The sequence below is a fragment of the Mustelus asterias genome, chromosome 3 (assembly GCF_964213995.1).
Source record: "Mustelus asterias chromosome 3, sMusAst1.hap1.1, whole genome shotgun sequence".
Classification (NCBI taxonomy): domain Eukaryota; kingdom Metazoa; phylum Chordata; class Chondrichthyes; order Carcharhiniformes; family Triakidae; genus Mustelus; species Mustelus asterias.
In genome coordinates this window covers 120,498,279-120,523,940 of record NC_135803.1, presented here as the reverse complement: position 1 = coordinate 120,523,940, position 25,662 = coordinate 120,498,279, and the positions used below count along the sequence as shown (strand labels likewise).

Here is a 25,662-nt window from a genome sequence, read left to right as displayed (position 1 = left end):
CTGTTTAAAGATATAATTCTGTTCCTTTTCTCTTATTTCTGTAAATATTGTAATGTCTGGGGACCTGGCACACTGTCAGCATCGATGAGGCACTATCACAATCCAACTCAAGACGTTTCAATAGGGTTTAAACATGTTATTCGTGACATTCAAGTCTCTCAGCAGCACTCCCTGCAGAAGGAATGAAAAGGGAGAAGCTGCAGCCAGTGATTGGGTCAAAGTCTGTAAGAGGGCTTGGCAAAGGATAACAATAGTATCAGCAGATCAATCACTATCGAAACCATTGGGTTTCAGTATCTGGTGCTCGACAAATACTTCCTGTATTATATCAAGCTGACTATTGTGAGGAAGTGACTGCTTGCCTGAAGCATAAACAGGTGACTGGTCCTGGAATGCACTGCGTCACAAAGCTAGAACAGGTGGAGCAGGAAGAACAGGTGGATTTCTGCAGCTAAGAGACACTCAGAAACCAAAAAGGAGCAGCAATGGAAGCAGTCCCAAGCATATACATAAGAGTTGGACCACTTTCAGCTTTGAGCAGGGAATGTTACGTAAAAAGCGGCCAAGCAATTCTTTATTTTTGTTGTTCTTGGCAAAATTGTTTCTTCAATAAATACCAGCATAAAAGATTTCACTGTTATACTGCCATCTCTCTCAATATGCTGTGTGCAACAGATATTTTGTTACGGCATAGAACAGTTTACTCAAAAAGTCAAGTGGCATCAAGCACATACTCCTGGGCTGACTGTCCAATTAATCCGTCCAGGTGACTATTTCTGTCAAACCGATGGCATTTTGTCTGTGCCACAGGTTATATGTTGTTGAGATAAGCACATGATATTTTCTCTTGAATTGTATTGCCTTTTCCTATTCAGTAATTGATGTGGGAACGGACAAGCAGTTAGTGCTGCATCACCTAGTCCTTGGTCCGATAGAAGGGATCATTTGCAACCAGACCCCCTGATTTGGGGAGGGCAAAGGTTCTGACATTTGATTCATACATTTCTCCAACTCTCTGAATCAGAAATGTGGGATGCTGACAGCCAGGACAATGAAAGATCAAAACTAATAAGATAGCAAGAGGACTGCGAAACTGTGGAACTCTCTTGAGGGGGATGGTGAAGGAGCTGAGTTTTTTAAAAGCCTGAGGCTATTCTGTTTGCAAATGTGGTACAAGATTTTTTTTTCTTTTGGTTGATGCAGAAGTCAATTCAAAACTTTGAAAGTTCTGAATTATACCATGTTACAAGAGAAATATTACAGCTATGTGATGGATACACATGGAGGCTCAGATAAAATAACAATAGGTAGGAGAGGTGACCTTTATGAATCCCGGCTTGAAAAAAGTAGGGGATTTTATCTGTTAAAAATCACAAGGATCCTGTTCCAAATACAAAGCTGTTAAGAGAGGGTAAATTATGAAAGATTGTTTTAGCTGGTTGACAAATAGGCAACAGGGCAGAGGGTTACAGGTTCATCACTAGAAGAATGAAAGGGGAAGTCGGAATACATTTTTTTACAGAATAAATGACGTGGACTTGGACAGAAATGGCTTCTTGGAAAGAGGCCAGGTGACCTGACAAATCCTTGGTGGTGTGCATCTTTCACAATGAAGTGTAGTCTGTACTCCAAATCTCATGTGTTTCCACTTCCCTTTTTTCACAATCTATTCTTAAATGTTGACGTGGTCTCTCTCCTGGTACTGCATTCCAATCTCACAATCTGCTGCGTAAGAAGATTTTTCTTCTCCGTCCTAAATTTATATCCACGTCTCCTCACTCTAGACCCCCACAATCAGTAGAAACAGTGAATGGAATTCTCCCATTTTGAGACTTGGTGCAGTGGTGGGCAGCTCTGGTAACATCTTTCCCGCCATCCAGAACGGTGGGATCCCAAGCCAGATTCTGTGCTTGGAAAGTCATTAATTATCACAGACGAGTTCCCCTTCGACTCACCCAGCAGACCAGTAGCCGATTCATCCACCCATGTTCAGCTGCTGGGTTTGAAGATCCCAGTGCCATATTTCAATACCAGCCCAGCACACTCATATCACTCTCTCCAGCCCACCTGTATTCACCAGACCAGGCAGATGTCAGCAACCAAAAGGGAAAAGGCGAGGGGCCTCAAGAAGAAGTCTGTTCCTTGATTCAACTAGCCTCCCCTGAGCCTATTACCCGTGAGGTGCCCATTCCCCTACTAGGATCTACCCACTACATCTGGAGTCTTTATCCATCCCTTTCCTGTGAATGATGCAGTATCCCTTTGACCCCCTTGTTTGTGAGCTTTTCATGAAACCTTGTCAGGGTCCAACTTCCCTCCCTTCGGTCTTCCCTCAGCCTTCCATTGCTCATTTACCTCATCCACCTCCTTGTTTCTCTGCCTGTCATCACCCACCCCGCTCCATGCACAGTCTTCCTTCCACACCGCTCAACCCCCCTTGTCAGGCCACTGTCTGTCCAGCTTTCTCGCACTCCACCCTGGTCAAACTTCGGACCTTTGCAATGGTGGCTGCAGGGGTAGCAGAGCACAGTCCTGTCAGCACTGCTGCTTCACAGCACCAAGGATCCGAGTTCAATTCCAGCCTCGGGTCAGTGTCATGTTTGCACGTTCTCTCCGTGTCTGCGTGGGTTTTCTCCGGGTGCTCCGGTTTCCTACCACAGTCCAAAAATGTGCAGGTTAGGTTGATTGGCCATGCTAAATTGACCCTAGTGTCAGGGGATTAGCAGGGTAAAGATGTGGGGTTATGGGAATAGGGCCTGGGTGGGATTGTGGTCAATGCAGACTCGATGGGCTGAATGATCTCCTTCTGCACTGTGAGGATTCTAGGAATGCATCATGAGCAGCACAGCACAATGGCAGAAAGGCTTTGCTGCACTCACCTTGAAGTCTCTGGTAAACTAAGGACTGTTTTGAGCACGTCACTCTTTAAGAATTGGGTTTAAGCTGATTTCCAGGTGGCGTGATGCAAGATTGCAAGGCCTGACGGAACACCAGTGAACAGCTTTAAGACAAGGATCATAACGTCATCGAAAAATATAAAATAATACAGGGAAGGGATACAATATAAATCAGGAACTCCTAGCGACGACACAGGCTTAAGGGCAAAATACTTTCTTTCAGTGATGTATTTCTGCCATTCTAAAATATTAACCTTCATTTTTTTTAAAACTCAGTCAGAAATCCACTTCCATATTACTGCAACAACTATTCTGATGTTGACCATATTATCATTACAACTAATTCTTGATTTGGGAAGGGAAATAAAAACCCCTGACTAGAATTCTAACTCAACCAGAAAAGAGAGCACACTTCGGAACAGTCACATGGACTCAAAACGTTAACTCAAGTTTCTCGCTCCACAGATGCTGCCAGACCTGGCGACAGACTAAGTGCTGGAAATGGGATGAGAATAGACAGGTACTTGATGGCCGGTGCAGACACGATGGGCCGAAGGGCCTCTTTCTGTACTGTAAAACACTATGGCCTGCTGAGTCTTTCTAGCATTTTCTGTTTTTATTTCAGATTTCCAGCATTCACAGTATTGTCTTTTATTACAGAATTCTGACTCTGTCTGGCTACCTAGTTTTCTCCATGTGTAAGTGCGAATGGTGAGCGAGGAAACAAGTTAATAGGCAGCGATGTTGTTCATAACTATATGGTCCACTGAGGCTGTCTTTTGAGTCTCAAAGCAAAAGAATGATCATTTGGACAATGTAACTGACAAGCCGACGCGTTGAGAAGCTGGAGGCAGAAAATTGAGGTGGAAAAGCTGAAATGGATGACCGAGATGAACACTTCCTTCCAAAGCTTGTTTTATTTATTTACTTTAGCAAATTTTACTTTTCAATACAGCATCAGAAGCAGAATGAGGCAGAAAAATAACATTCCAAAGGTTTCTAGACCCAGTCGAAAGGTTGTGGCACCAAAACACATCTGTCCTGTTTTTAAATATTTTACTATGTTAGCTCCACCCTTAAATCTTTAATTAAGGTAGCTCGGAGGTTGCAGCACTAAAATTGAACCCTACAGTACAAAGGAAACACTGTTATCTAGTACAACTGCATTCCATACAGCAAAATTCTTTATCCGACAAGACTCAAGTATTTGTCTAAAATTCTCCGAGGCAATTTAAAAAATATCTTTGCTTGTGCCCTCATTTCAAATATGCAGTTTTGGAACTAAAGTAATTTCATCAGTATTTTTTTCCCAGACCTTGGCAGTTTTGCTAACCACGGCTGTCGATTTAGAATTCTCAACAAAAAGCTCGACAGTAATTGAATAAAACGGGACGGCTACTGCGAGGTCCTGTCCCCTTTCTACAACATTCAAACTGAAGTTCGGTAATATTCAGCAACGGGTTGCGACTGAAAGGGAAACCCATTGCCACTTTCTTCCTTCACGGAATGGGATTTAAAGTACCTGGACCAGTGTAGCGTGATGAGTCAAGAGAGCCATAGAAGACACGTTTTAATTTCGATATTACTCTCGCTTTTTTGTTGCGTGGCAAGCTGAGATCTCACACCACCACTAGGCTGTTTGGCACTTAGCAGGGAGAGCTATCATTCATACATGAACCTGGAATGAATCACAGACCAGCCAGCTATCTACTCACTGGGTAATTACCATGAGGTGAGCCATGCTTGTGTTTTTCTAATTTCTTGTCAGAGGTGCTGAGGCCGATTCTAGCAGCCAGATTCCTGCTGTATTAAAATCAGCTCTATGCCCACCAAGTGGCGATTAAAGCTGGTACCTTTCTACTTTCTAAACTGCTCAGAGCAGTTTATTTGTTTGCTAAGCTCAAAGGGCAAGCTCGAAACTTGAGCCGATTTCTTTTTGGTGGGAACACAACCACTTGATTTTGTTCATTCAACATCAAAAGATAAATACAACCACATTTCAAAAGTGGGTGTTTTGTATTCACAAACAATACTCTCAGAGCATGTACTCATAGGCCTAGAAACATTCCTACTTTGACACCACATTCAGTCCTCACTCACACAGTCACTGTTTATTTCACTGATGCTTTAGTTTCCAATTCAAAGATAGATGAACACACTCTCCTTCCTGATAGCTCACTTGCTAAAAACCATGTGGAAAAGTGGTATAATGCACAAGCTGCAATTCCCAGGATTGATTTCCTGTCTGTGACAAGTCAGCTGGTCGTAGCCAGAACATCTGTGGAAAACTAAAACCAACTTCAGTGCGCCTGTAGCAACACACATCATGTAGGTTATCAGGCAAGATATTAGAAGGAACAGACATAAAGATTGAGCTCTCCTGAGGAATAACAAGGATTTCATGATGGAAATCATGCTGGAATAAATAATCAGATCAGAGTGGTGCCAAGCGGCTCCATTAACAATTAGCCTAAACATATCCTCTGAACACACCGGCGTTCACTAGTAAATGATGTTACTGTTATGACAGTCTCTGTATCAGATCACTCAATCAATGATATGTAGCGGGGAATTGTTAGCAGTCACCAGTCCTCTCTCAATCAATGCCTAAAACTTGTAATCTGACCATTTATTTCACTGGTCCGGATTTGTCAGTCGGTGCTGACTTCAACAAAAACTGCCCACCAAGATTTAGTGATCCCTGTGTTATGGTTTTCTCCTTTCCCGATGAGTTTAAATCTGATGCCAAGTCAATGCGATATCCTGGCGTGCATTAGCAGTGATGTCAACAGGCACGTAAGAAGCCAATCATATTGAAGTATTCACACAGATCAAACCAGGAAGTTAAGTGCATTTTATTCTTCCCTTCTCATTGAAATTTTTAAACAGCAGATAGATTTGGATCTGCAGTACACGATTTCAAAATATGTAGATGGCACAAAACTTGGAAATATCATGGACAGTGAGGAGGATAGTGATAGACTTCAAGACCGACAGACTGAATGAATAGGCGAATATATGACAGATGAAATTTAACACAAAGATTTTCTTTTAAATTATCCCTGAAATCTGAGCACAGGGGCATTTATTATCCATTGCTAACTGCACTTGAAGAGGTGGAGGTTAGGCACAGGAAAATGTGATTCATCTTGGCAGGAAGAACGAAGAGAAACAATATTAAACAAAGAGCACAATTCTAAAGTGAGTGTCGGAACAGACAAAATTGGAGATGTGTGCACAAATCGTTATAGGGGCAGGACAGGTTGCGAAAGTGGTTAAAAGGGCTTTATAAATAGAGGTATTGAGTACAAAAGCAAGGAAGTTGCATGTAAATTGAGTGCTGCATTTTGGGAAGGCACTAGACAAAGGAAAGTATCTCTTCTATAACAACTGACATTGAATAAGCAGAATAGGACACAAGTTCATGATGTCTGGATTTTGTTCCTTCTTTTGCTGCAGGTGCACAGTTTGTGTTTGAAAGATTTCCAAAGATTGCTGTATTTTGTTTTAAAGAACAAGGCTAAGAAAAATCCAACCTGGACATGTCAATTGGAAAAGACCTGTTTTTTTCCCTTGATAAAATAATTTCATGTCATAGTGTTGTGGGATCTTTGGCTTCAGTTTTGCAACAGATACCTAGATATTATTCAGGTATTGCATCTTGTGAATTTTAATGCATCAGTTGGGAGTCTATCCAATGAATTCCACTACACATACTTGTATGTTACACCTTCAGCTTGTTTCTTGCACCTATCACTTTGTCTTGTACAATGTGAACAAGGCTTGCTGGTTCCAATAAAGTGCTTAAATGAAAAATAAACTAATGCAAAATACAGTCATAACAAGACAAGTTCAGAGAATACTGCACAATTACATGATCCTTCCTTATCAAGCCTTCATGATCTTATGTCAGGTATGTAGTGCAGTTTGTGACAACACTGCAACCAATGAAGGGCATAGAATTTATTCACTAACCTTACTCTTGATATTAAAAAGTAGAATAAAGTTTCTCACAATAATAAAGTTCTACCATCCTTTCAATAAGACAGTGATTAAGCTAATAAAGTTGTACATTCTACTAAAACAGAACAACAGGAAACACATCTAATAATGTAGGGAAGTACCAGGAACACCAGCAAGGACACAGGATCTCTGTTAACAATAACGTTCACTCCCAAGAAGCTTCCGGTAATTCCCCTCTGAAGGTTTCTGAACTCATTCTTTCACTGTTGTTAGGAGCATGTAATTTTGGGGGATTTTGGGTTGATTTTTCATAACTTTTAAGACTCCCGTAACACACACACAATACTCATGTCCGTGAATCTTGGGTAGCTGACACAGGCTTTTGTCCCTGCTCATGGAAGACATGCAAGAGTGGCGCTTGATGACTCACTGGCACATTCCAACCCCCTTGCACCCCAATAGGAAAGTGTGGCTTCCATTTCAGAACAAAAATGAGCCAAGATTAGCAGCTTATCTCAAGTGAAATTGCAACCAAAACCCACATTTATTCACTCAACAGCACAATATGTTGAAGCACCAATGAATCCCCAGCAGGTGACACTTCCATGTTAACTCACTCATGCTGGAGACAATCTGGGAAGCTCCAACAATGAGTGAGGCCACGTTCAAATCCAATTTCTTTAATTGGTCAAAACAGCTAACATTTAGAGTGGTAATGCACGCCATCTTAATGAGGTGATTGAAGTGCACCTCATCCAGTCTAGACACAGACTTTAATTGACGGCACCATACCTGAGTGCAGAATTCCCAGCCCCATAGCTGAAAAAAATAATCGTGGGGGTAAAATGCTGAGGATACATTTATGGACATGCTGATGGACCTTTAACAAGGAAATCCATGAATGGTATAAATATCATTCAAAATATTTCCTTTACTATTTCTAAAACCATTTTTAAAGTCTCTTCAAGTTTTTTTCAAACTGTCTGACGATTTTTATTCCTATTTATTTCACAAATCATTTATCTACTTATGAAAAAGTTTATAATGCATTATATTTTTCATGAATCTTTCAAAAATTGAAACTCTGTCCATTACATCCAGAATATCTGTCTTGACTCAGTTCATTCTCCGGGGAGAAGAAATCTAGTCATCCAGGTTTGGCCTTACTTTGTGCTTATTTATTTTAACGAAGTCAAACTTATCATTCTTCTTCATTACAATTATCTTTTTCCAGCATAGGAATCGCATTTAACATTTTCTATCCATCCATTTGCATCAAGCTATTTGACTTAATTAAGTTTGATTTTGTCTTTGAATTCTGGCCCTTTGAAGAAACTTGGTTATGGAGCGAGGGCAGGCACAGTGTCATGCTGTTGCTGCTGTCGTACAGCCTGAATCGCTCCTGGTCCTAAGCTTTGTGTTCCGTTATTCAATTATGTTGCCGTAATTATATCTTATGATTTTCCTCCAAGTAACATTACTGACCTTACAGGGTAGAACAATATCGTACGACCTCAACCTCTTAGAGTCAGTGTCACCTGCCCCAGGATTTTTACAAGGTTCTTTCTATTATGTACTGTATTAGGTGAACGATAATGATATGATGAGAAAGCTCATAACCTTGACACCTTAGGGTGGCTGATGTGTATTTCAGCCTTGATCAGAAATAGGGAATCCTAATGGTTAATTTAACCCCACCACATACTGCAGAGTGATAGCTACAGATGGAATGTTTAGAGGTAGGCTCAGTCCAACATGCGAGCATGGAATTAGGACCCTTCAAAACCTGGTCAGGGTTATAATTGAAGTGCAGGCAATGGAGTGGCTACTCAAAACAGGATGAATAGATTTAAAGAGCCAAGGTAGTAAAGGCTTGAGACAAAATCAGTAATGCATGCTCGAGATTTTAGAATGCTGAGAATCAACAGAGCCAAGAGTCAGGTGTAAGTGCAGCAGTCAGAAAAATAAACATCAAAACGTTAAAAAAAATGTTTTTAACTTTTGCAACTCATCATCTCTCATGGGAAAGATAAAGCAACAAATGGTGATGTACACAGTTTGTATTTTTCTGTTTGCTGTCAAGCAACTGTCATGCTCCATTAATGTTAAAATTTCTTTCACTACTACCCTTCAAATTATTAAACCTTTCCTTTGAAAAGCTTGATGTGTACTACATTCTTGATGCTTCCTCAGGATAAGGCACAAAGGCAAAATCAGCCCGGAATATCAGTGCAGTTAACACGTCTCAAAGAGTTGTGGTTGATCTGAGCTCCACCACAGGGAAGAGAAACAGCTCCAATTTCTCACTGTGAGCTCGGTCTCACCTTGCTGCTTAGAGAAGTACTAAGAAGAGTGAGCTAGGCATTTTGTCAAAGAAGGAAAGGACAACAGTAGGAGAGAGTGAGTGTGCCAGGTTATTTCTTCATAACCTGCCCACGTGGTTGCCACTTGCCCTCGTAGATGCATATTGAGAGTAGATGATCAAGACTTCAGGGGAGAGAAAGCACAGACAAGCAAACAGAAAAAAAAGAGGAATCCATATAATCACAGGATAAAAAGGAACAAGCTGCACAGGATTTCTTAAAAAAATCAATTCCCTAAGCTACACACCAAGTATGAAGAAGACACCAGATGACAGTAGAGTGGTTGTGTAGTATTGTTCTAATCTCCAATGCCAACAGACTATGGGGACAGGATTCAGTACCCAACAGTATCTATTAATGGCTGGCAATCACAAACAAACGCGAATGATCATTTAGCTTCACAAGCATTGCAAAAGGAAAAAATGCTCATCAAACAAAATTACACCAACAGTTCAATTACAAGTCAAGTATCTTTTATCCGGAACCCTTAGAGCCAGTTGCATTTAGGATTTATTTGATCATTTTGGTTTTGGATATTGCATATGAACTTACATTACAATAGCCTACGCTTAGGGTAGATATAGACTAAAAAAGTAAAATGTATCACTGAATAAATAAAGGATACCTGAAAATAGTTCTTTCTGAAATGTTCGCCACTAAAATCGCATGGTAAATAGTGCAGACAGACAACTAGACTTCCTGTGCTAAAGCCCGATGAGGTTCAAAAAAGTGTCTTTTGGATATGTTCAGGTTTATGAAGAGATATTCGGCCTGTATTATATTAATTTTAGCATATGTAAGACTCGTCAATTCCCAGTTCAAATTTTTACCTATCTTCCTCCAATTCAGCTGCAGGCTGAAAAACACGACTGAAGCTTTTTACCACAAGTTTCTTTCCCGTAATTCCAGTACAAGAATAAAATCTGCCACAACTGTAAAAACATGGAAGGCCAAAATTCTCTGCATCTGAAACATTGCCAAGGACAACTGCACCCCAGACTTTTTCAGGAATAAAATCAGGAGCAAAAACTCCTCAGAGAATTAGAACACAACAGCTCAAACTTCAACTTTGAAATCAGACAACCATGGAATAGTAAACATTCCTCCTCAGCCAGTCTACTAATCCCTGATGAGATAAGTGAACATGATTATGTCACCATTTCAAGTGACCTCTGGATAACCTTGTAGCTGCAGTTTTTGGTAAAATTGACAGAAAGTGAAACATTCCGAAGTCCAGCACATTGGGCATTCCAGTGTTTCCAACATGCCGCACAAAAACAATCTAAAAAACAAATTTAAAATTTTCATCCTTGTACTCAAACCTCGTCACTGTTTGTTTCACCTCCTCCATGTGTCAGTAACCTTTGCCAGGGCTCCAGTCCTCCAGGGACTCTAGGTTTCTCCAACTCTGGTCTTTTATGTAACCTACCCAGCTCCTGTTCAAGTGATTTCCAGGTCCTACACTCAAATGTGAAACTATTCGACCATTGCAAAACCCGCTCTTCCTTTAAGATGCCCCCTACCCCTCCCCCTCACCTTGTTATTAAACCAAGTGGTACTTCTATGGTGGAGGAAACTAGATAATAGGTGTATAAGATTATGAGGGGCATAGATAGGGTGAATAGGAAGGCACTTTTTCCATTCGTAGAAGGGTCAACAACCAGGGGCATAGACTTAAGGTAAGAGGTAAAAGGCTAAGAGGGGAGTTGAACAGAAACCCTTTTGGGGATAGACTTCAAACAGATCGAGCAATTCAAGACTGGGCATCCATGAGGCTCTGTGAGCCATCAGCAGCTGCAGAACTGTACTCAATCACAAACTGCAGCATATCCCCCACTCTACCATTACCACCAAGCCAGGGGATCAACCCTGGTTCAATGAAGAATGCAGGAGGGCAGCAAGGCAGCAGCAACACCAGGCATGCCTAAAAATGAGGTGTCAATCTGCTGAAGCAACAACACAGGACTATTTGAGTGCCAAACAGCGTAAGCAGCAAGTAGTAGACACAGCAAAATAATTCCACAGCCAACACATCAGATCAGACCTAAGCTCTGCAGTCCTGCCACATACAGCCATGAATGATGGTGGACAATTAAACAACTCAATGGAGGAGGAGGTTCCACAAATATCCACATCCTCAATGATGGAGGAGCCCAACATATCACAACAATCCTCAACCAGAAGAGCCAAGTGGATGATTCATCTCAGCCTCCTCCAGAGGTCCCCGCATCACAGATGCCAGTCTTCAGCCGATTTGATTCATTCCATGTGACATCAAGAAATGACTGAAGGCATTGAATACTGCAAAGGGCAATGGGCCCTGACAATATTCCAGCAATAGTCCTGAAGACTTGTACTCCAGAACTTGCCGTGCCCTGAGCAAAGCTGTTCCAGTACAGCTACAAGACTGGCATCTACCTGGCAATGTGAAAATTGCCCAAGTATGTTCGGTACACAAGAAACAAGACAAACCCAACCTGGCCAATTACCGCCCTATCTGTCTATTCTCAATTATCAGCAAAGTGATGGAAGGGTCATCAACAGCGCTATCGATCTGCACTTACTCAGCAATAACCTGCTCAAGGACACTCAGTTTGGGTTCCACCAGGCTCATTCAGCTCCTCACCTCATTCTAGCCTTGGGTCAAACATGGACAAAAGAGCTGAATGCCAGTAGTGAGGCGAGAGCGATCCTACTTGACATCAAGGTATCATTTGACCAAATATGGTGTCAAGGAGCACTGGCAAAATTGGACTCAATGGGAATCAGGGGGAAAACTCTCCAATGGTTGGAGTCATACCTGACACAAAGGAAGATGGTTGTGATGGTTGCAGGTCAATTATCCCAGCTCCAGGACATCACTTCTGGAGTTCCTCAGGGTAGTGTCCTTGGCCCAACCATCTTCGGCTCCTTGCAACAATTTTTCTTCCATCATAAGGTCAGAAGTGGGATGCTCGCAGAAGACTGCACAATGTTCTGCACTATTCAGACTCCACAGCAACTGAAACAGTTGATGTCCAAATGCAGCAAAACCTGGACAATATCCAGGCTAGGGCTGATGTTCTGATCGCCACAGGGGATCATCAAAATCTCACCAAGATCTCCGTGGGCCTTGTTGAATATGAGCTCCCCCATTTCGCAAGTGGAGGCTCGTTCAATAGAGAAACAGCAGGGGGGGAGGGGGGGGTTTAAAATCAGCTGAGTTCACTCAGGCCGGCAGTCGATAGGCTCGGGACTGATCTGCTTTCTTAACCGTTGAACTGCGCTCAAACCTCACTGTAAATAAAAGGTGATTGGTGATGGAAAACTGGACTCGGTAAGATTATTACAGCTGACAAGTGACAAGTAACATTCACAAGTGCTAGGCAATGACCATCTCCAACAAGAGATAATCTAACCATCACTCCTTGACAGTCAATGGCATTACCATCACTGAATCCCCCACTATCAACATTCTGGGGTTTACCATTGACCAGAAACTGAACTGGACCAGCCATATAAATACTGTGGCTACTAGAATAGGTCAAGGGCTAGGAATCCTGTGGTGAGTAACTGACCTCCTGACAACACCCCCTACCCACCAAAAGCCTGTCCACCATCTACAAGGCACAATTCAGGAGTGTGACGGAACGCTCACCCCTTGCTGGATGTGTAGCTCCAACAACACTCAAGAAACTCAACACCATCCAGGACAAAACAGTCCGCTTAATTGATACCCCTTCCACAAACATTCAATCCCTCCACCACCAACAAACAGTGGCAGCCATGTGTACCATTTATAAGATGCACTGCCATAACTCAGCAAGGTTCCATACGCAGCACCTTCCAAACCCATGCCCACTATCATCCAGAACGACAAGAGCATCAGATACCTGTGAATACCACTGTCGCTGGGTCAAAAGCCTGGAACTCCCCCCCCCCCCCGCCCTGCCCCGCTAACAGCACTGTGGGTGCATCTACACCTCAGGGACTGCAGCGATTCAAGAAGGCAGCTCATCACCATCTTCTGAAGGGCAACTAGGGATTGGCAATAAATGTTGGCCTAGCCAGCGACACCCATACTCTAAATGAATAAAACAAACCCTGAAGCTGGTGGGAGTCTGGAACTCATTGCTTGGAATGGTGGTTGAGTCAGAACATTTAAGAAGTATTTGGATATTTACTTGCACTGCCATAACCTATGGGCCAAGCGCTGGAAAATGGGATTAGTGTCATCAGATCTTTGCTGACCAGTGTGGACATGATGGGCCAAATGGCCTTCTTCTGTCCTGTAAGCTTTTATGAAGCTATAGTGACTTCTTGAAGACCACCCAAATAGATGAGGAGGACATCAGCTTATAAAGTTCACATGTATGTAATGTTAAAAAAAAAAGAGGTCTCTGGACAGTTTATGAAGATTAAGAATCCTGGAACACTTGAGCAAACTGGATTGCACCTACTACTGACCCAAACCAGATGAACTAACTCAGGCCAGACATTGAACTTGCAATTTACTTGACCAGAATGAAACTAGGACTTCAAGGATTATAGTATGAAGGCAATTTGCAGGAACTTGGTTTGTATTCCCGTGAGTTTTACTGCGGTGATTGAATTGAAGCATTTAAAATTTGTGAAGGGATTCAATAGAGAACAGAGAAAATAATTATTTGACGGAAAATCCAGAACAAGACATAGGGCAAGATTTTACGGCCCTGCCCATCACAAAACTGTAAAATTCTGCCCAAGGTCAACTGACCTTAAATGGTCTGCCCTTCGCCCGCTCCGATTCCCATGGCAGGCGGGATGGTAAAATTCCAGCCATAATCTTAAAATTAGGGTTCAGCCATTAGTAATGAAATCAGGAAGAACTTTTTTTATGCCAAAGGTTAGTAGAAATCTGATACCAATTTCCCAAAACATTGTGGATGATGGGACTGAGCATCAGCAATGTTTGTTAGAAGAAAGTGCAAGAAATTATACAAAGGGTTGTGAACGAAGCCCAGTCCATCACACAAACCAACCTCCCATCCAGTGACTCGAACTTCCCACTGCCTCGAAAAAAGCAGCCAGCATAATCAAGGACCCCACGCATGCCGGACATGCTGTCTTCCACCTTCTTCCATTGGGAAAAAGATACAAAGGTCTGATGTCACGTACCAACTGACTCAAGAACAACTTCTTCCCTGCTGCCATCAGATTTTTGCATGGACCTACCTTATATTAAGTTGATCTTTCTCTACACCCTAGCTATGACTATAACACTACATTCTGCACTCTCTCGTTTCCTTCTCTATGAACGGTATGTTTTGTCTGTACAGCATGCAAGAAACTATATTTTCACTGTATAGCAATACATGTGACAATAATAAATCAAAATAAAAAAAATCAAAAGGATCTGGAACAAAGGTGGATGAATGGAATTGGGATACTGAACAGTCATGATCTAACTCAATGACAAAAAGGGAGCTAAAAAGCCTACGCCTTTTGCTATCTTCCTTTACCTGAATTGCTGAGTGACACAATGTACAATAAATGTCGTCATCGATGTATTGAAAGAGCAAGAAAAAAGCCAAGATTTAGTTTTCTATTTGGAAAGCGATCCTTGAATCAAGGCATGGATGCAACCTGTAGTAACCCAGGAAATCTAATAGTAACCCAGGAAATCTCCAGACTCAGGAAATGGGTCAGGCTTCTCCACAAATCAATATGGCAAGACCCTGAGTGATCACAAATTAATCACAAGAGACAGTAGGAGGATTTTGTCTGATGGATGGTTCACTAGTTCCATTGTCAATACTGGGCATTAGATCATCGTGGGATAATCTGTGTTTTTGAAACAGTCATTTGGGTTCAAGCTTCCGCAAACACACAATGCCATGGTGAATTCAACAGACACTGCCAGAAAAACAGTAGCAAGAAACACGCTTGACCAGATTGGACTTTGTCCTTTGACTGCAACAGAATGAATACACCAATGCTTTCTTTTTGAAGGTGATGAAATGTCCTGTAATCCTACCATCCTTAAAGACAAAGTAAAAAGTTGCTATGTAACTAGAATGAGACTTCACAACACATAGTAACATTATTTACTTATTTAACTGCCGGCACGTTCTCAAACTAGCCCTGTTTTACTAAAAGGATGTTTCTCTGAACTCTCGACACAGAGAATTCCAAGTGTTGATACAAAATCTCCTTCTTAGGGATGTCCTTTGAACCTTTGACAACTGAGCCATGTTTATTCAGACGACATAACCTGAGAATATTCCATAACAGTAACATTATCTGCACTTAAAAGTCCAAATATGCCCAGTGTAATCTATAATTCAAATATGTCCTAAAACAACATGCTTCAATGCACTTGCATTTATCCGTGCCAATATGTTAAATCAAATTCACCGTGCCTGTAAAAGTAAACATAATCATGCTGGTTTAATCAGCTTAAGGAAGGGGGAGTGGAAGTTATAGTTCTGAATCACTTTTTGTTAAAGCAAGATTTTATTAGATAAAAGCAACAGGCCAGTTCTTGAGCTTTGTCACACTATAAGAAACAGAAATGGCAGCAAAAAGAGGGCAAAAAGGACAACTACAAACTTTTGTTTTCCTTCCAATTTACCAAACAAGAGAAATTACTTCTTCTGCACATGTTTTATAGAACACATTTAATGCACTGAGACACATTCAAACAGACACAATAGGGGACACAAGGAACAAAAGCTTTGATTTTACAGTTTATCATCATCAGAACGTTTGGAACGTGTTATGGCCTTGAAAGACAACTCTCCTGATATTTTAAATATTAAAAGTGTAAAATCCCCCCACCCCCACTCTCTTGCCCCTTCGACTCACCAGTTCACACTACTCCAGTAGCATATTCCTGAAAGATCAGCAGCGATTGGCTTCCAATTCTAAACCATTGCAAAGCTTGCACCCTTATTCCTTTCACTAAATGCAGATTGGGAGGGGGATTTATTTTAGGTTTACAAAAGAGGGAAAATATTTCTATTCAGGTTGGTGAAGACATTCCTTGCTCAGCATATGCTATACGTAACATTGCATTTGTAGTCTTGATTGATAATGCATTTCTACAGGGACCCTGCAGTCAATATTATTAAAATATCACTTGCAACAATTTAAAGGCAGGTCACCAACCTCTTCCAGCTTTACCTTCTCCTGCAGGACACAGTACATATTACATTTCAATTTGAATACCACTTAACCATCCACAAAGCTTGCCAAAAGGCATTAATTCCTTAAACCCATTTTTTCAAAGAAAGTAATTACACAAACAAAAATCCTGCATTTGTTTTTTCAAAAATTTTCCAAATTAGGGCAGTGAAAAAAAATATTCATTTTGGTGGAAGACACAAGGTCAAGGCTTGTCCGAGGGAGTATCAGGACAGAAATCTGTTAGTCATACCTCAGTTGGTAGCACTCTTGCATCTAAGTGAGAAGAGTGTACATTCACGTCCCACTCCAGACACTTAAGTACAAAATTTTAGATGACATTTGAACCATAGCATCCCTACAGTGCAGAAGGTGGCCATTTAGCCCAGTGAGTCTGCAATGACTCTCTGAAAGAGCATCTTACCCAGGCCCGACAACAAAACAACCATGCCCCCCTCCATCCCGTAACCCTGCGCATTTGCCATGATTAATCCACCTAACCGACACATCTTTGGACACTAAGGGGCATTTTTTTTTAGCATGGCCAATTCACCTAACGTGCACATCTTTGGACTGTGGGAGGAAACCAGAGCACCCAGAGGAAACCCACGCAGACACGGGGAGAATGTGCAAACTCCACACAGAGTCACCAATCCCAAAAATCAAACCCGGGTCCCTGGTGCTATGAGGCAGCAGTGCTAACTGCTGCAAGAGTGTTTCACTGTTTAGAGTGCCTCTCAGATCTGCCTCTCAGATGTGACAGTAAACCAAGTCTGCTTCAAAGTGAATCCAATAGATCCCACTTTGAAGAGTAGCAAGGGTTATCCTTCTGTCCTGGCCATTACTTATCCTTCTATCAACATCACAACAACAGACTATTTGGTCAGTATCACATTGCTGTTTGTGGGAGATTGCTGTACACAAATTAGCTGCTGTGTTCCCTACATTAGAAGAACGACTACACTTCAAAAGTACACCAGAGGTCGTGAAAGGCATTATATGAATGAAAATCTTTCTTTCAAAGAGTAAAACTGAACTGGTCCACCCACCCTGGTTATTAAAGGGGGGAGGGGGGGGGGGAATGAAGAGAAATCAATAAGGTGCCAAAACCACCAGTGAGAGCTGCAGCCGTTAGAATAAATACAAAGACCCTGTTATAAAAGCCGGCAGTTAATTTCAGCAAGTTTAGTGCCAACTCTTGACAAACTCATGTTTATAAACAGGTGCGAAGTTGCTGCTCCTCTGTCTCACAGCAGTGTCAGGAGTACAGCTGGGAATAAATAGCTAGCTGCCTGTATTTTCTTCACTATTTACCTATGCTCAGTCCACTTGAGTAAACCTGGGCAGCTTCCAAATCCCATATAAAACTTGTAACGCTGCACATACTCCCAGCAGACCAATGAATGCTATCTCTCCACACAAACAGCATGAAAACACTGCTCTCTAAAAATAGGAACTCGGTCGATCAGCTTGTGTCGTCAGCCCAACGACTGACTTTGGGCTGGGATTTGCACTGACAATAATAAAAACAGAGTTTAGAAGAGTGAGAGGGGATCGCATAGAAACTTATAAAATTCTAACAGGATTAGACAGTGTAGATTGAGAAAGAATGTTCCCAATCGTGGGGGAGTCCAGAACTAGGGGTCATAGTTTGAGGATAAGGGGGTAAACCTTTTAGAACTGAGGTGAGGAGGAATCTTCTAACCCAGAGGGTGGTGAACATGTGGAATTCACTATCACAGAAAGTAGTTGAGGCCAAAACGTTGTCTGATTTCATAGAAACATAGGAGCAGGAGGAGGCCATTTGGCCCTCCACCATTCATTACCATCATGACTGACAGTCCAACTCAATAGCCTAATCCTGCTTTCCCCCATAACCTTTGATCCCATTTGCCCCAACTGCTATATTTAGAAGAATTTCAAGAAGAAATTAGATATAGTTCTTGGGGTAAAGGGATCAAGGGATATGGGGGGGGGGGGGGAAGGGGGGATCAGAATATTGAATTTGATGATCAGCCATGATCACAATGAATGGAGAAGCAGACTTGAAGGGCCGAATGGCCTCCTCCTGCTTCCAGTTACTACGAATCATATATCTGCCAGCTGACTGAAGCGTTTAAATGCTATTGAGTCAAGTGTGTGAAGCGAGTGATAGCTCTCTGGAGCCCTCTCCCCAGCACAGCGAGCGAGCTGCACACTTTGCCTACCTTGCCGGACAGTTTTCAGGCGGATGGGACCCTTGCAGCTCTTGACCACGCCGAGCACGTCGTAGAGCGGGAGGCCGGACACATGGACACCGTCCACCTCCAGCAGCAGCTCCCCTTCCCGCAGCTCGCCGGCGCTGTAGACGACCTGCCCCGGCTGGGCTTCCCTCAGGTGGCAGAACTCCCCGTTCTCCGCTCCGCCCGCGATGGTGAGGTTCAGCTCGCCCTGCCGGCTCCGGCACACCACACTCTCGTGCACCTTGGCGCTCCAGTGGTTCCTCTTCTGGATCACTTTGGACATGGCGCTGCTTCAGGTGGGCAGCGCAGCACAACCAGGTGAGAGACGCTTCATAGGCACTCTCCCTCCCTCACTCTGCTCAGTAAGTTGGATCTGTTTCCCCCCCGCCCTCACCCTCAGCCCAGCTTCCCCCCACTCCAACCCCCCCCTCCCTCACCCCTCTTTCCACCACCCCCCCCCAGGTCAGCCCCTCCTGCACATCCTCTGGAGCAGCTTGTGTGAGGCACAGTCCCAAGCCCTTGCTGCAGTCAATACCATAGCTTTCACCTTCTTCTCAAAGGCATTGCCTCTGTCCCTTTGGCTCCGACTGGCAAACTCCAGAATTGTCCAACAAAAGGGAAAGAGCAGAAACTGTGTGTGTGTGGGGTGGGGAGAGGAATAAAACACACACACCACAGCTGCAAGAAGTTTTGAGGCTTCTGTTCCCCTCTCTATCCCAACTTGAGGAGACTTTGCACTTTCTCCCAGTGAGACCTTGTGGATGGAGGGGGCCGGGAGCAGTTGTTTTAATCTCTCTCTCTTTCTCTTTCTCTCTGACTTTCTTTCCAGGATCCACTCCAATTCCTACAACTCTCTCTCTCCCAGACGCATGCGCCCAACCCACTGCTGCCAAGCAGCACCGCCCCTCAGCCGGGTCCTAAAGCCCGCTGCTGCCGTATGGTTACAATTGTCACAGAATCATAGATTCCCCACAGTGCAGGAGGAGAAGCCCTTTCGTGGTGTGGGATCATCTCCTGGCCTTGGAAGGGACTACAATTGGTCCAATTTTTTTTTGTCAATGCTTGAATATCCTGCATGCAAGAGAGGAATGATGTGGAGTTTAAGACTTTAAGAATTTAAGACTTGATTACCTGATAAAGACTCGCATTCCAATCATTATTTTGTAAATTGAGTTAGTGTCTTTATATGCCCTGTTTGTGAATGGAACTCGCACTCACCTGACGAAGGGGCAGCGCTCCGAAAGCTAGTGGACTTTGCTACCAAATAAACCTGTTGGACTTTAACCTGGTGTTGTGAGACTTCTTACTGTGCAGAGAGGAAAGCATTCATCAAGGCTGAGGATTCAGAGAAAATTTGGCGAGCCCTGCGTAAGGCCATAAGAAATAAATTTTAATCCAGGGGATATGGTTTCATAGAATCATATAATCCCTACAGTGCAGAAGGAGGCCCCTCGGCCCATCGAGTCAGTACCAATCATAATTCCACCCAGGCTCTATTCCAGGCTGTAATCCCCACACATTTACCCTAGCCAATCCCCCTGACACTAAGGATCAAATTTAACATGGCCAATCAACCTAACTTGCACATCTTTGGACCGTGGGAGGAAACCGGAGCGCCCGGAGGAAACCCACGCAGACATGGGGCAGATGTGCAAACCCCACACAGACAGTGACCCAAGTCGGGAATCGAACCCAGGTCCCCGGCGCTGTGAGGCAGCAGTGCTAGCCACTGTGCCACCCCGCCCATCAACTCCGCGAGGTTCAGAGTTCCTCCTCGGCAGTTCCAAAGCAGAGTGTCATTGGACTCGAAATGTGAACTCTCCACAGTTGTTTAAAGTTTATTTATTATTGTCACAAGTAAGCTTACATTAACACAGGGTGGATAGGGAGCAGCAGTTCCCCTTAGTTAAAGGGTCAGTTATGAGGGGACACAAGTTAAAAGTGAGGGATGGGAGGTTTAGGGGAGATTTGAGGAAAAACGTTTTTACTCAGAGTGGTGACGGTCTGGAATGCACTGTCTGGGAGGGTGGTGGAGGCGGGATGCCTCACATCCTTTAAGAAGTACCTGGATGAGTACTTGGCATGTCATAACATTCAAGGTAATGGGCCAAGTGCTGGCAACTGGGATTAAATGAGCAGGTCAGGGCCTTTCATGTGTCGGTGTAGACTCGATGGGCCGAAGGGCCTCTTCTGCAGGATTCTGTGATTCTGGAACAGTGCAATGAAATTACTGGACCTGCTGAGTCGTTTCCTTCTGCCCCCTCCTTCCTCAGCACTTTCTGTTTTTCACACCACTATGCCGATACTGTGACTGAATCGCTTAGTCCTTGGTCACAGAATTCAAGAATACAATAAAGGAGAAATCCATAGAATCCCTTCAGTGCAGAAGGAGGCCATTCTGCCCAATGGGGTGAATTTTACCGTCCTTCCCGCCACAGGAATCAGAGCGGGCGAGGGGAGGACCACGGAAAGGTCCATTGACCTCGGGCCGTATTTTCTGCTTTCGGGCGAGTGAGGCCGGAAAATCCCACCCATTGAGTCAGCACCGACTCTCTGACAGAGCATCTTACCCAGCCCCCACCCCATCCACATAACCCCATGCACTTACCTCACAAATTCCCCTAATTTACACATCTTGGAACACTTAGGGGCAATTTAGCATGACCAATCCACCTAATCTGCACATCTTCGGACTGTGGGAGGAAACCCATGCAGACACGAGGAGAACGTGCAAACTCCACACAACCAGTTACCCAAGGCCAAAATCAAACCTGAGTCCTGGCGCTGTGAGGTAGCAGTGCTAACCAATGTGCCACCGTGCCACCCCATGTATCTTAGAAGCAGTTTAGATTTTTCTTTTAAATTCAGCACATGCTAATTCAAAACTGTATCTAGACAGTATATCTAGCATTTTTCTAAAATGCACTGGATAAATCAATACTTTTAGAGAAGTCACTTATCCTTCACACAAATGGACAACATGTGACAGGAATCTCGTAAAATCCCAAAACAACTGATTATTGATGAAGAACTCATTCAGAGAATGGGGAGGGCAATATTACTATCGCATTGCGCCCGTTTTCAGCGCGACACAGTGGTAAAGTGGGGCATAAAGCGCTTAGTGCAATTGGCGCCAGTTTTCGCAACCTGTGCCATTTTACGAGCGCCGGATTTCCAGCGCAGTCAACCTTTCGCCAGAAATGGGCAAGAGGCAGGTTAATGTATTTAAATTTATTTTAATGCTGTTTTACATCTGTTTAATGAGCCAGATGCTCAATCGCCCAGGCCCGCCCCCCTTTATGACCTCGCCAGGAAAGGTTCTGGCCGGCGAGGAATAGACATGTTCCCCATGAACAGTGAGCAGAGTCAACTTGGCTTTGCCGGTGGAACCCAGGGAGGCTGAAGGCAAGAGGGGTGCCTCTTGGTCAGTGCTAGACTGGCAGTGCCACCCTGGCACCTGGGCAATGCTAACCAGGCTCCTGGGCATTGCCCACCGCAGAGTACCAGGAGGTGGGGCTCGTGGGGGTGAGGCCAATTGGGGAGGGGCAAGTGGATCAAGGCTAATGGGGAGGGGCCAGTGGGGGGCAGGGCTAATGGGGGAGGGAGCCTGTTGCCACTCTGCAGTGATCGGTGGGAGGAAGGAGGGAGCAAGAGCCTGCTGCCACTGTGCAGTGATCAGTGAGGGAAGGGAGGGAGAGGGGAGTCACTGCCACTGTGCGGGGACCAATGGGGGGAGGGAGGCTGAGGGGGCCTGCTGCCATTCTGCAGTGATCGGTGAGGGGAGGGAGGGAAAGGGGGATCGGTGGGGGACGGGGGGGTGGGGGAGGTGGAGGGGACCGACTGCCAATCTGCAGTGATCGGTGAGGGATGGCAGTGCGTCCGAGATCGGTGGAAGGAGGGCAGCAGGTTTGCGATCGGTTGCAGAGGGGGGTCCGCAATTGGTCTGGATGGTGGGGAGATCAGCAGGGGCTATATCTTGGGCCATGGGACTCTGCAAATTCAGGGGGAGAGTTGCTTCAGGCAGCCTGCACTAGCTGGGGCCTGACAACTCTCTCTTTTCTGTCAGACCCCTGCTACTGTAAATGCGCATGTGCACCATCAGAGGCCTGCGCATGCGCACTACCTCCCTCTGCAGGTTTTCAGGTACATTAAGCCCACCCACAGGTTTCTGCAGCGAGCAGCAAGCTTGCTGATATTTTTGCAGGCGGAGTGCGTATGAGCGGCCTGAAAACACGCCCAAAAGACGGATCTGAAACTCTCCCAGTTTCAAGTCTGCCCTGTGTTTGAAAGAAAATGGTAAAATCGCCCCCAATGATTACCCCATTTAGGAGAGAATTGAAAGCAGAGTAAATTGGCAGATTTGTCTGATTAGGATAATTAAGCATATCTGGGAATTTTTAGGAGGATACCATTTCTTTGGGACCTTAGGGTGGATACAAAATTGTTCATATCTGCATTTTTTCTTCAAATTTGTCTACCACTCTTCTTCCTTAAACTCTCATTTCCTGACTCATCTCCTTGCCTGAAGATGCTAAACGTTTTCTGCAATGAGACCACATGGGCATCCATTTAACCAAATATCTGTTATTCGTGTGTGAGTTTTGACAATGTTAGCCAGCTATTCCTTCATGGAAGAATTACAGCTGGACCCAATCCATTCTTCATTTCACATCTTCACACAAGGAGTAGGAAAGAGTTTAGGAACAGAAACTCTGGCCAAGTTTACCCATACATAACCTAGGGTTTGTATTTTCTATTCTATTTCAGTATCCATCACATAACACTCCACTGCATTTCTTCCAATTGCTCCAACCAGGGCTAAACTGCTGGTTAATTTACATTTCTACAGTCCCATCGTCTGACCACAAGTAGTTGAAACTTCTCCCTTTTTGCAAGTCTTATTTTACATATTTAATAATCTCAGTCTGCCTCAGGAAGGGCTCAGTGCAGGTTAGGTCAGGGATGGGGCTGACAATCTGTGGTCAGTCATTGCAGAAGCAAATCCAACAACAAGAACAACTTGTATTTATACATTGCCTTTAAAATAATGAAACATTGGGCGGTCTTTCTGCTCCGTGTGCCCCAAGACTGGAAATTCCTGTCCAAAGTCAACAAACCTTGAAATTGTCTGCCAAATTTTCTGTACTGCCTGTTATGATTCCCACGATGGGTGGGGCCATAAAATGTACCCCATTATAAGCCTAGTGCGGAACCAAGTCATGTAAGGAGATCTATCTGTGGCTCACTAAGGAGGTTAAGGATAGCATTAAATTAGATGCTGTAAAGTAGCAGTAAGTCTGACGATTGAGAATGTTTTAGAAACCGGCAAAGGGCCACCAAAAAGTTGCTGAAAAGGGGATAAATATATTAAACCAGCCAGGAATACAAAGGCAAATTCTAAGAGTTTTTACAAGTGTATAAAAAGGAAGAGCATAGCAAAGCAAACAATGGTCTTTTAGAAGTAGTAAGAGTTTTAACAACACCAGGTTAAAGTCCAACAGGTTTATTTGGTAGCAAATGCCATTAGCTTTCGGAGCGCTGCTCCTTCGTCAGATGGAGTGGATATCTGGAAGTAGCGCAGGAGAAATTATCATGGGGAATGAGGAAATGGCAGAGACACTAAAAATATATTGTGTGTCTGTCTGGAAGATACAGGTTATACATTGGAAATAGTGAGTAACAAAGGGGCTAATGAGAGTGAGGAAATTAAAGTAATTAACAACAGCAGAGGAAAAGCACTGCGGACCCACGTTGGATGGCGAAGTCAAACTCAGACATAGAGCCTTTCCTTGTTAACAGAGTTTATTGACTTTGTTCAGTGTCAACACTCTGCAGCAAGTGTCCCAGATTTCCATAGACCATAAGATCATAAGACTTAAGAGCAGAACTAGGCCATTCGGCCCACTGAGTCTTCTCTGTCATTCAACGAGATCATGACTGATCTGCTATGATAATCCTCAACTCCACTTTCCTACCTTATCCCCATAATCCTTGATTCTCTTATTGATTAAAAATCTGTCTATCTCAGCCTTGAACAGCCCAGCCTCTACAACCCTTTGCGGTAAAGAAATCCGCTGCTCACTGAAAGAGATTCACTGCTCTCTGAGAGAAGAAATTCCTCCTCATCTCTGTCTTAAATGGGTGACCATTTATTCTGAGATTATGCTGTCTGGTCCTGGACTGTCCCACTACAGATAAAAAGAACCTCTCAGCATCTCCACTGTCAAGCCCCCTGAGAATCCTATAGCCCATAACTTCTGGCTAGCAGCGGCGGAAAGCCATGGGCCATCAAAAATCGTTGATTTTTTTTGTGCGGTTGAAAATCACAATCCAACTCCTGATGGGAGCAGCAATCTTCATTCTTCAGCGATACAATCTCCGCAGGCCCCAGCATGATGCAGGAGGTCCCCTTATGATGGGGACAGACTGGGACTGCCCATTGAGGTCTAGCTTTGAAATAGCAGTTTTAAAATGAAGGCAGAGAGATCAAAAGGATTCCCTGCTATTATAAAGGTTTGTTGATTTTTTTCTTTTTTTGCTGTTCCTTTTAAGCAGTTAATTCTATTCTTATTAGTTCATTTAAAGTGTAATTTTTATTTTATGATTGAAGGTGAGTATTATTTAATATGTATGAATGATCATTGGTTTTGTCATTCATTTTAAAACTGTGAATTTACTATTTAAATCTGCATTATATTATGATATAACTTGTGGCTTGCTTTTAAGTGTTTGTATGCTTTATTTTAGAATATGGAAACTGAAAATGTAATTGGAAAGAAGAGAAGTCAGAACTTCTTCCACCATGATTTGAATAGCTTGTTGCATGAGGTTGAGTAAGGTAGAGTTCACATTTTAGACCATGGAAAATCCAAACCACCATGTGTTTATTATTAGTATTCTTCTGCCTTGTTTATTTCAAAATATAATAACTTTTGTATTTTGATCTTTCAATAAAACATTTGTATCATTTCATATTTAAATGTTTTGTTTTAATGTTTCAATAAAGCATGAGTAGAAGTTTATAAATTTTAATGGAAAACATTTCTTAACAAAGATAATGTTATAAGTACAAAA

The 25,662-nt window shown here is 43.3% G+C and overlaps 1 protein-coding gene across 8 annotated transcripts in view; it reads right to left on the bottom strand.

Annotated features, from left to right (window-relative positions):
• The window catches only part of magi1b (membrane associated guanylate kinase, WW and PDZ domain containing 1b), a 458,604-nt gene extending 439,655 nt beyond the window's left edge, over positions 1 to 18,949 (bottom strand). For all 8 annotated transcript variants that reach the window (XM_078209492.1, XM_078209494.1, XM_078209499.1 and 5 more), the window contains exon 1: positions 18,574 to 18,949. In XM_078209492.1, the coding sequence (XP_078065618.1) occupies positions 18,574 to 18,871 (298 nt within the window). In that variant the 5' untranslated portion in view covers positions 18,872 to 18,949. The remainder of the gene's footprint in view (positions 1 to 18,573) is intronic.
• Between the last annotated feature and the right edge of the window lie 6,713 nt (positions 18,950 to 25,662).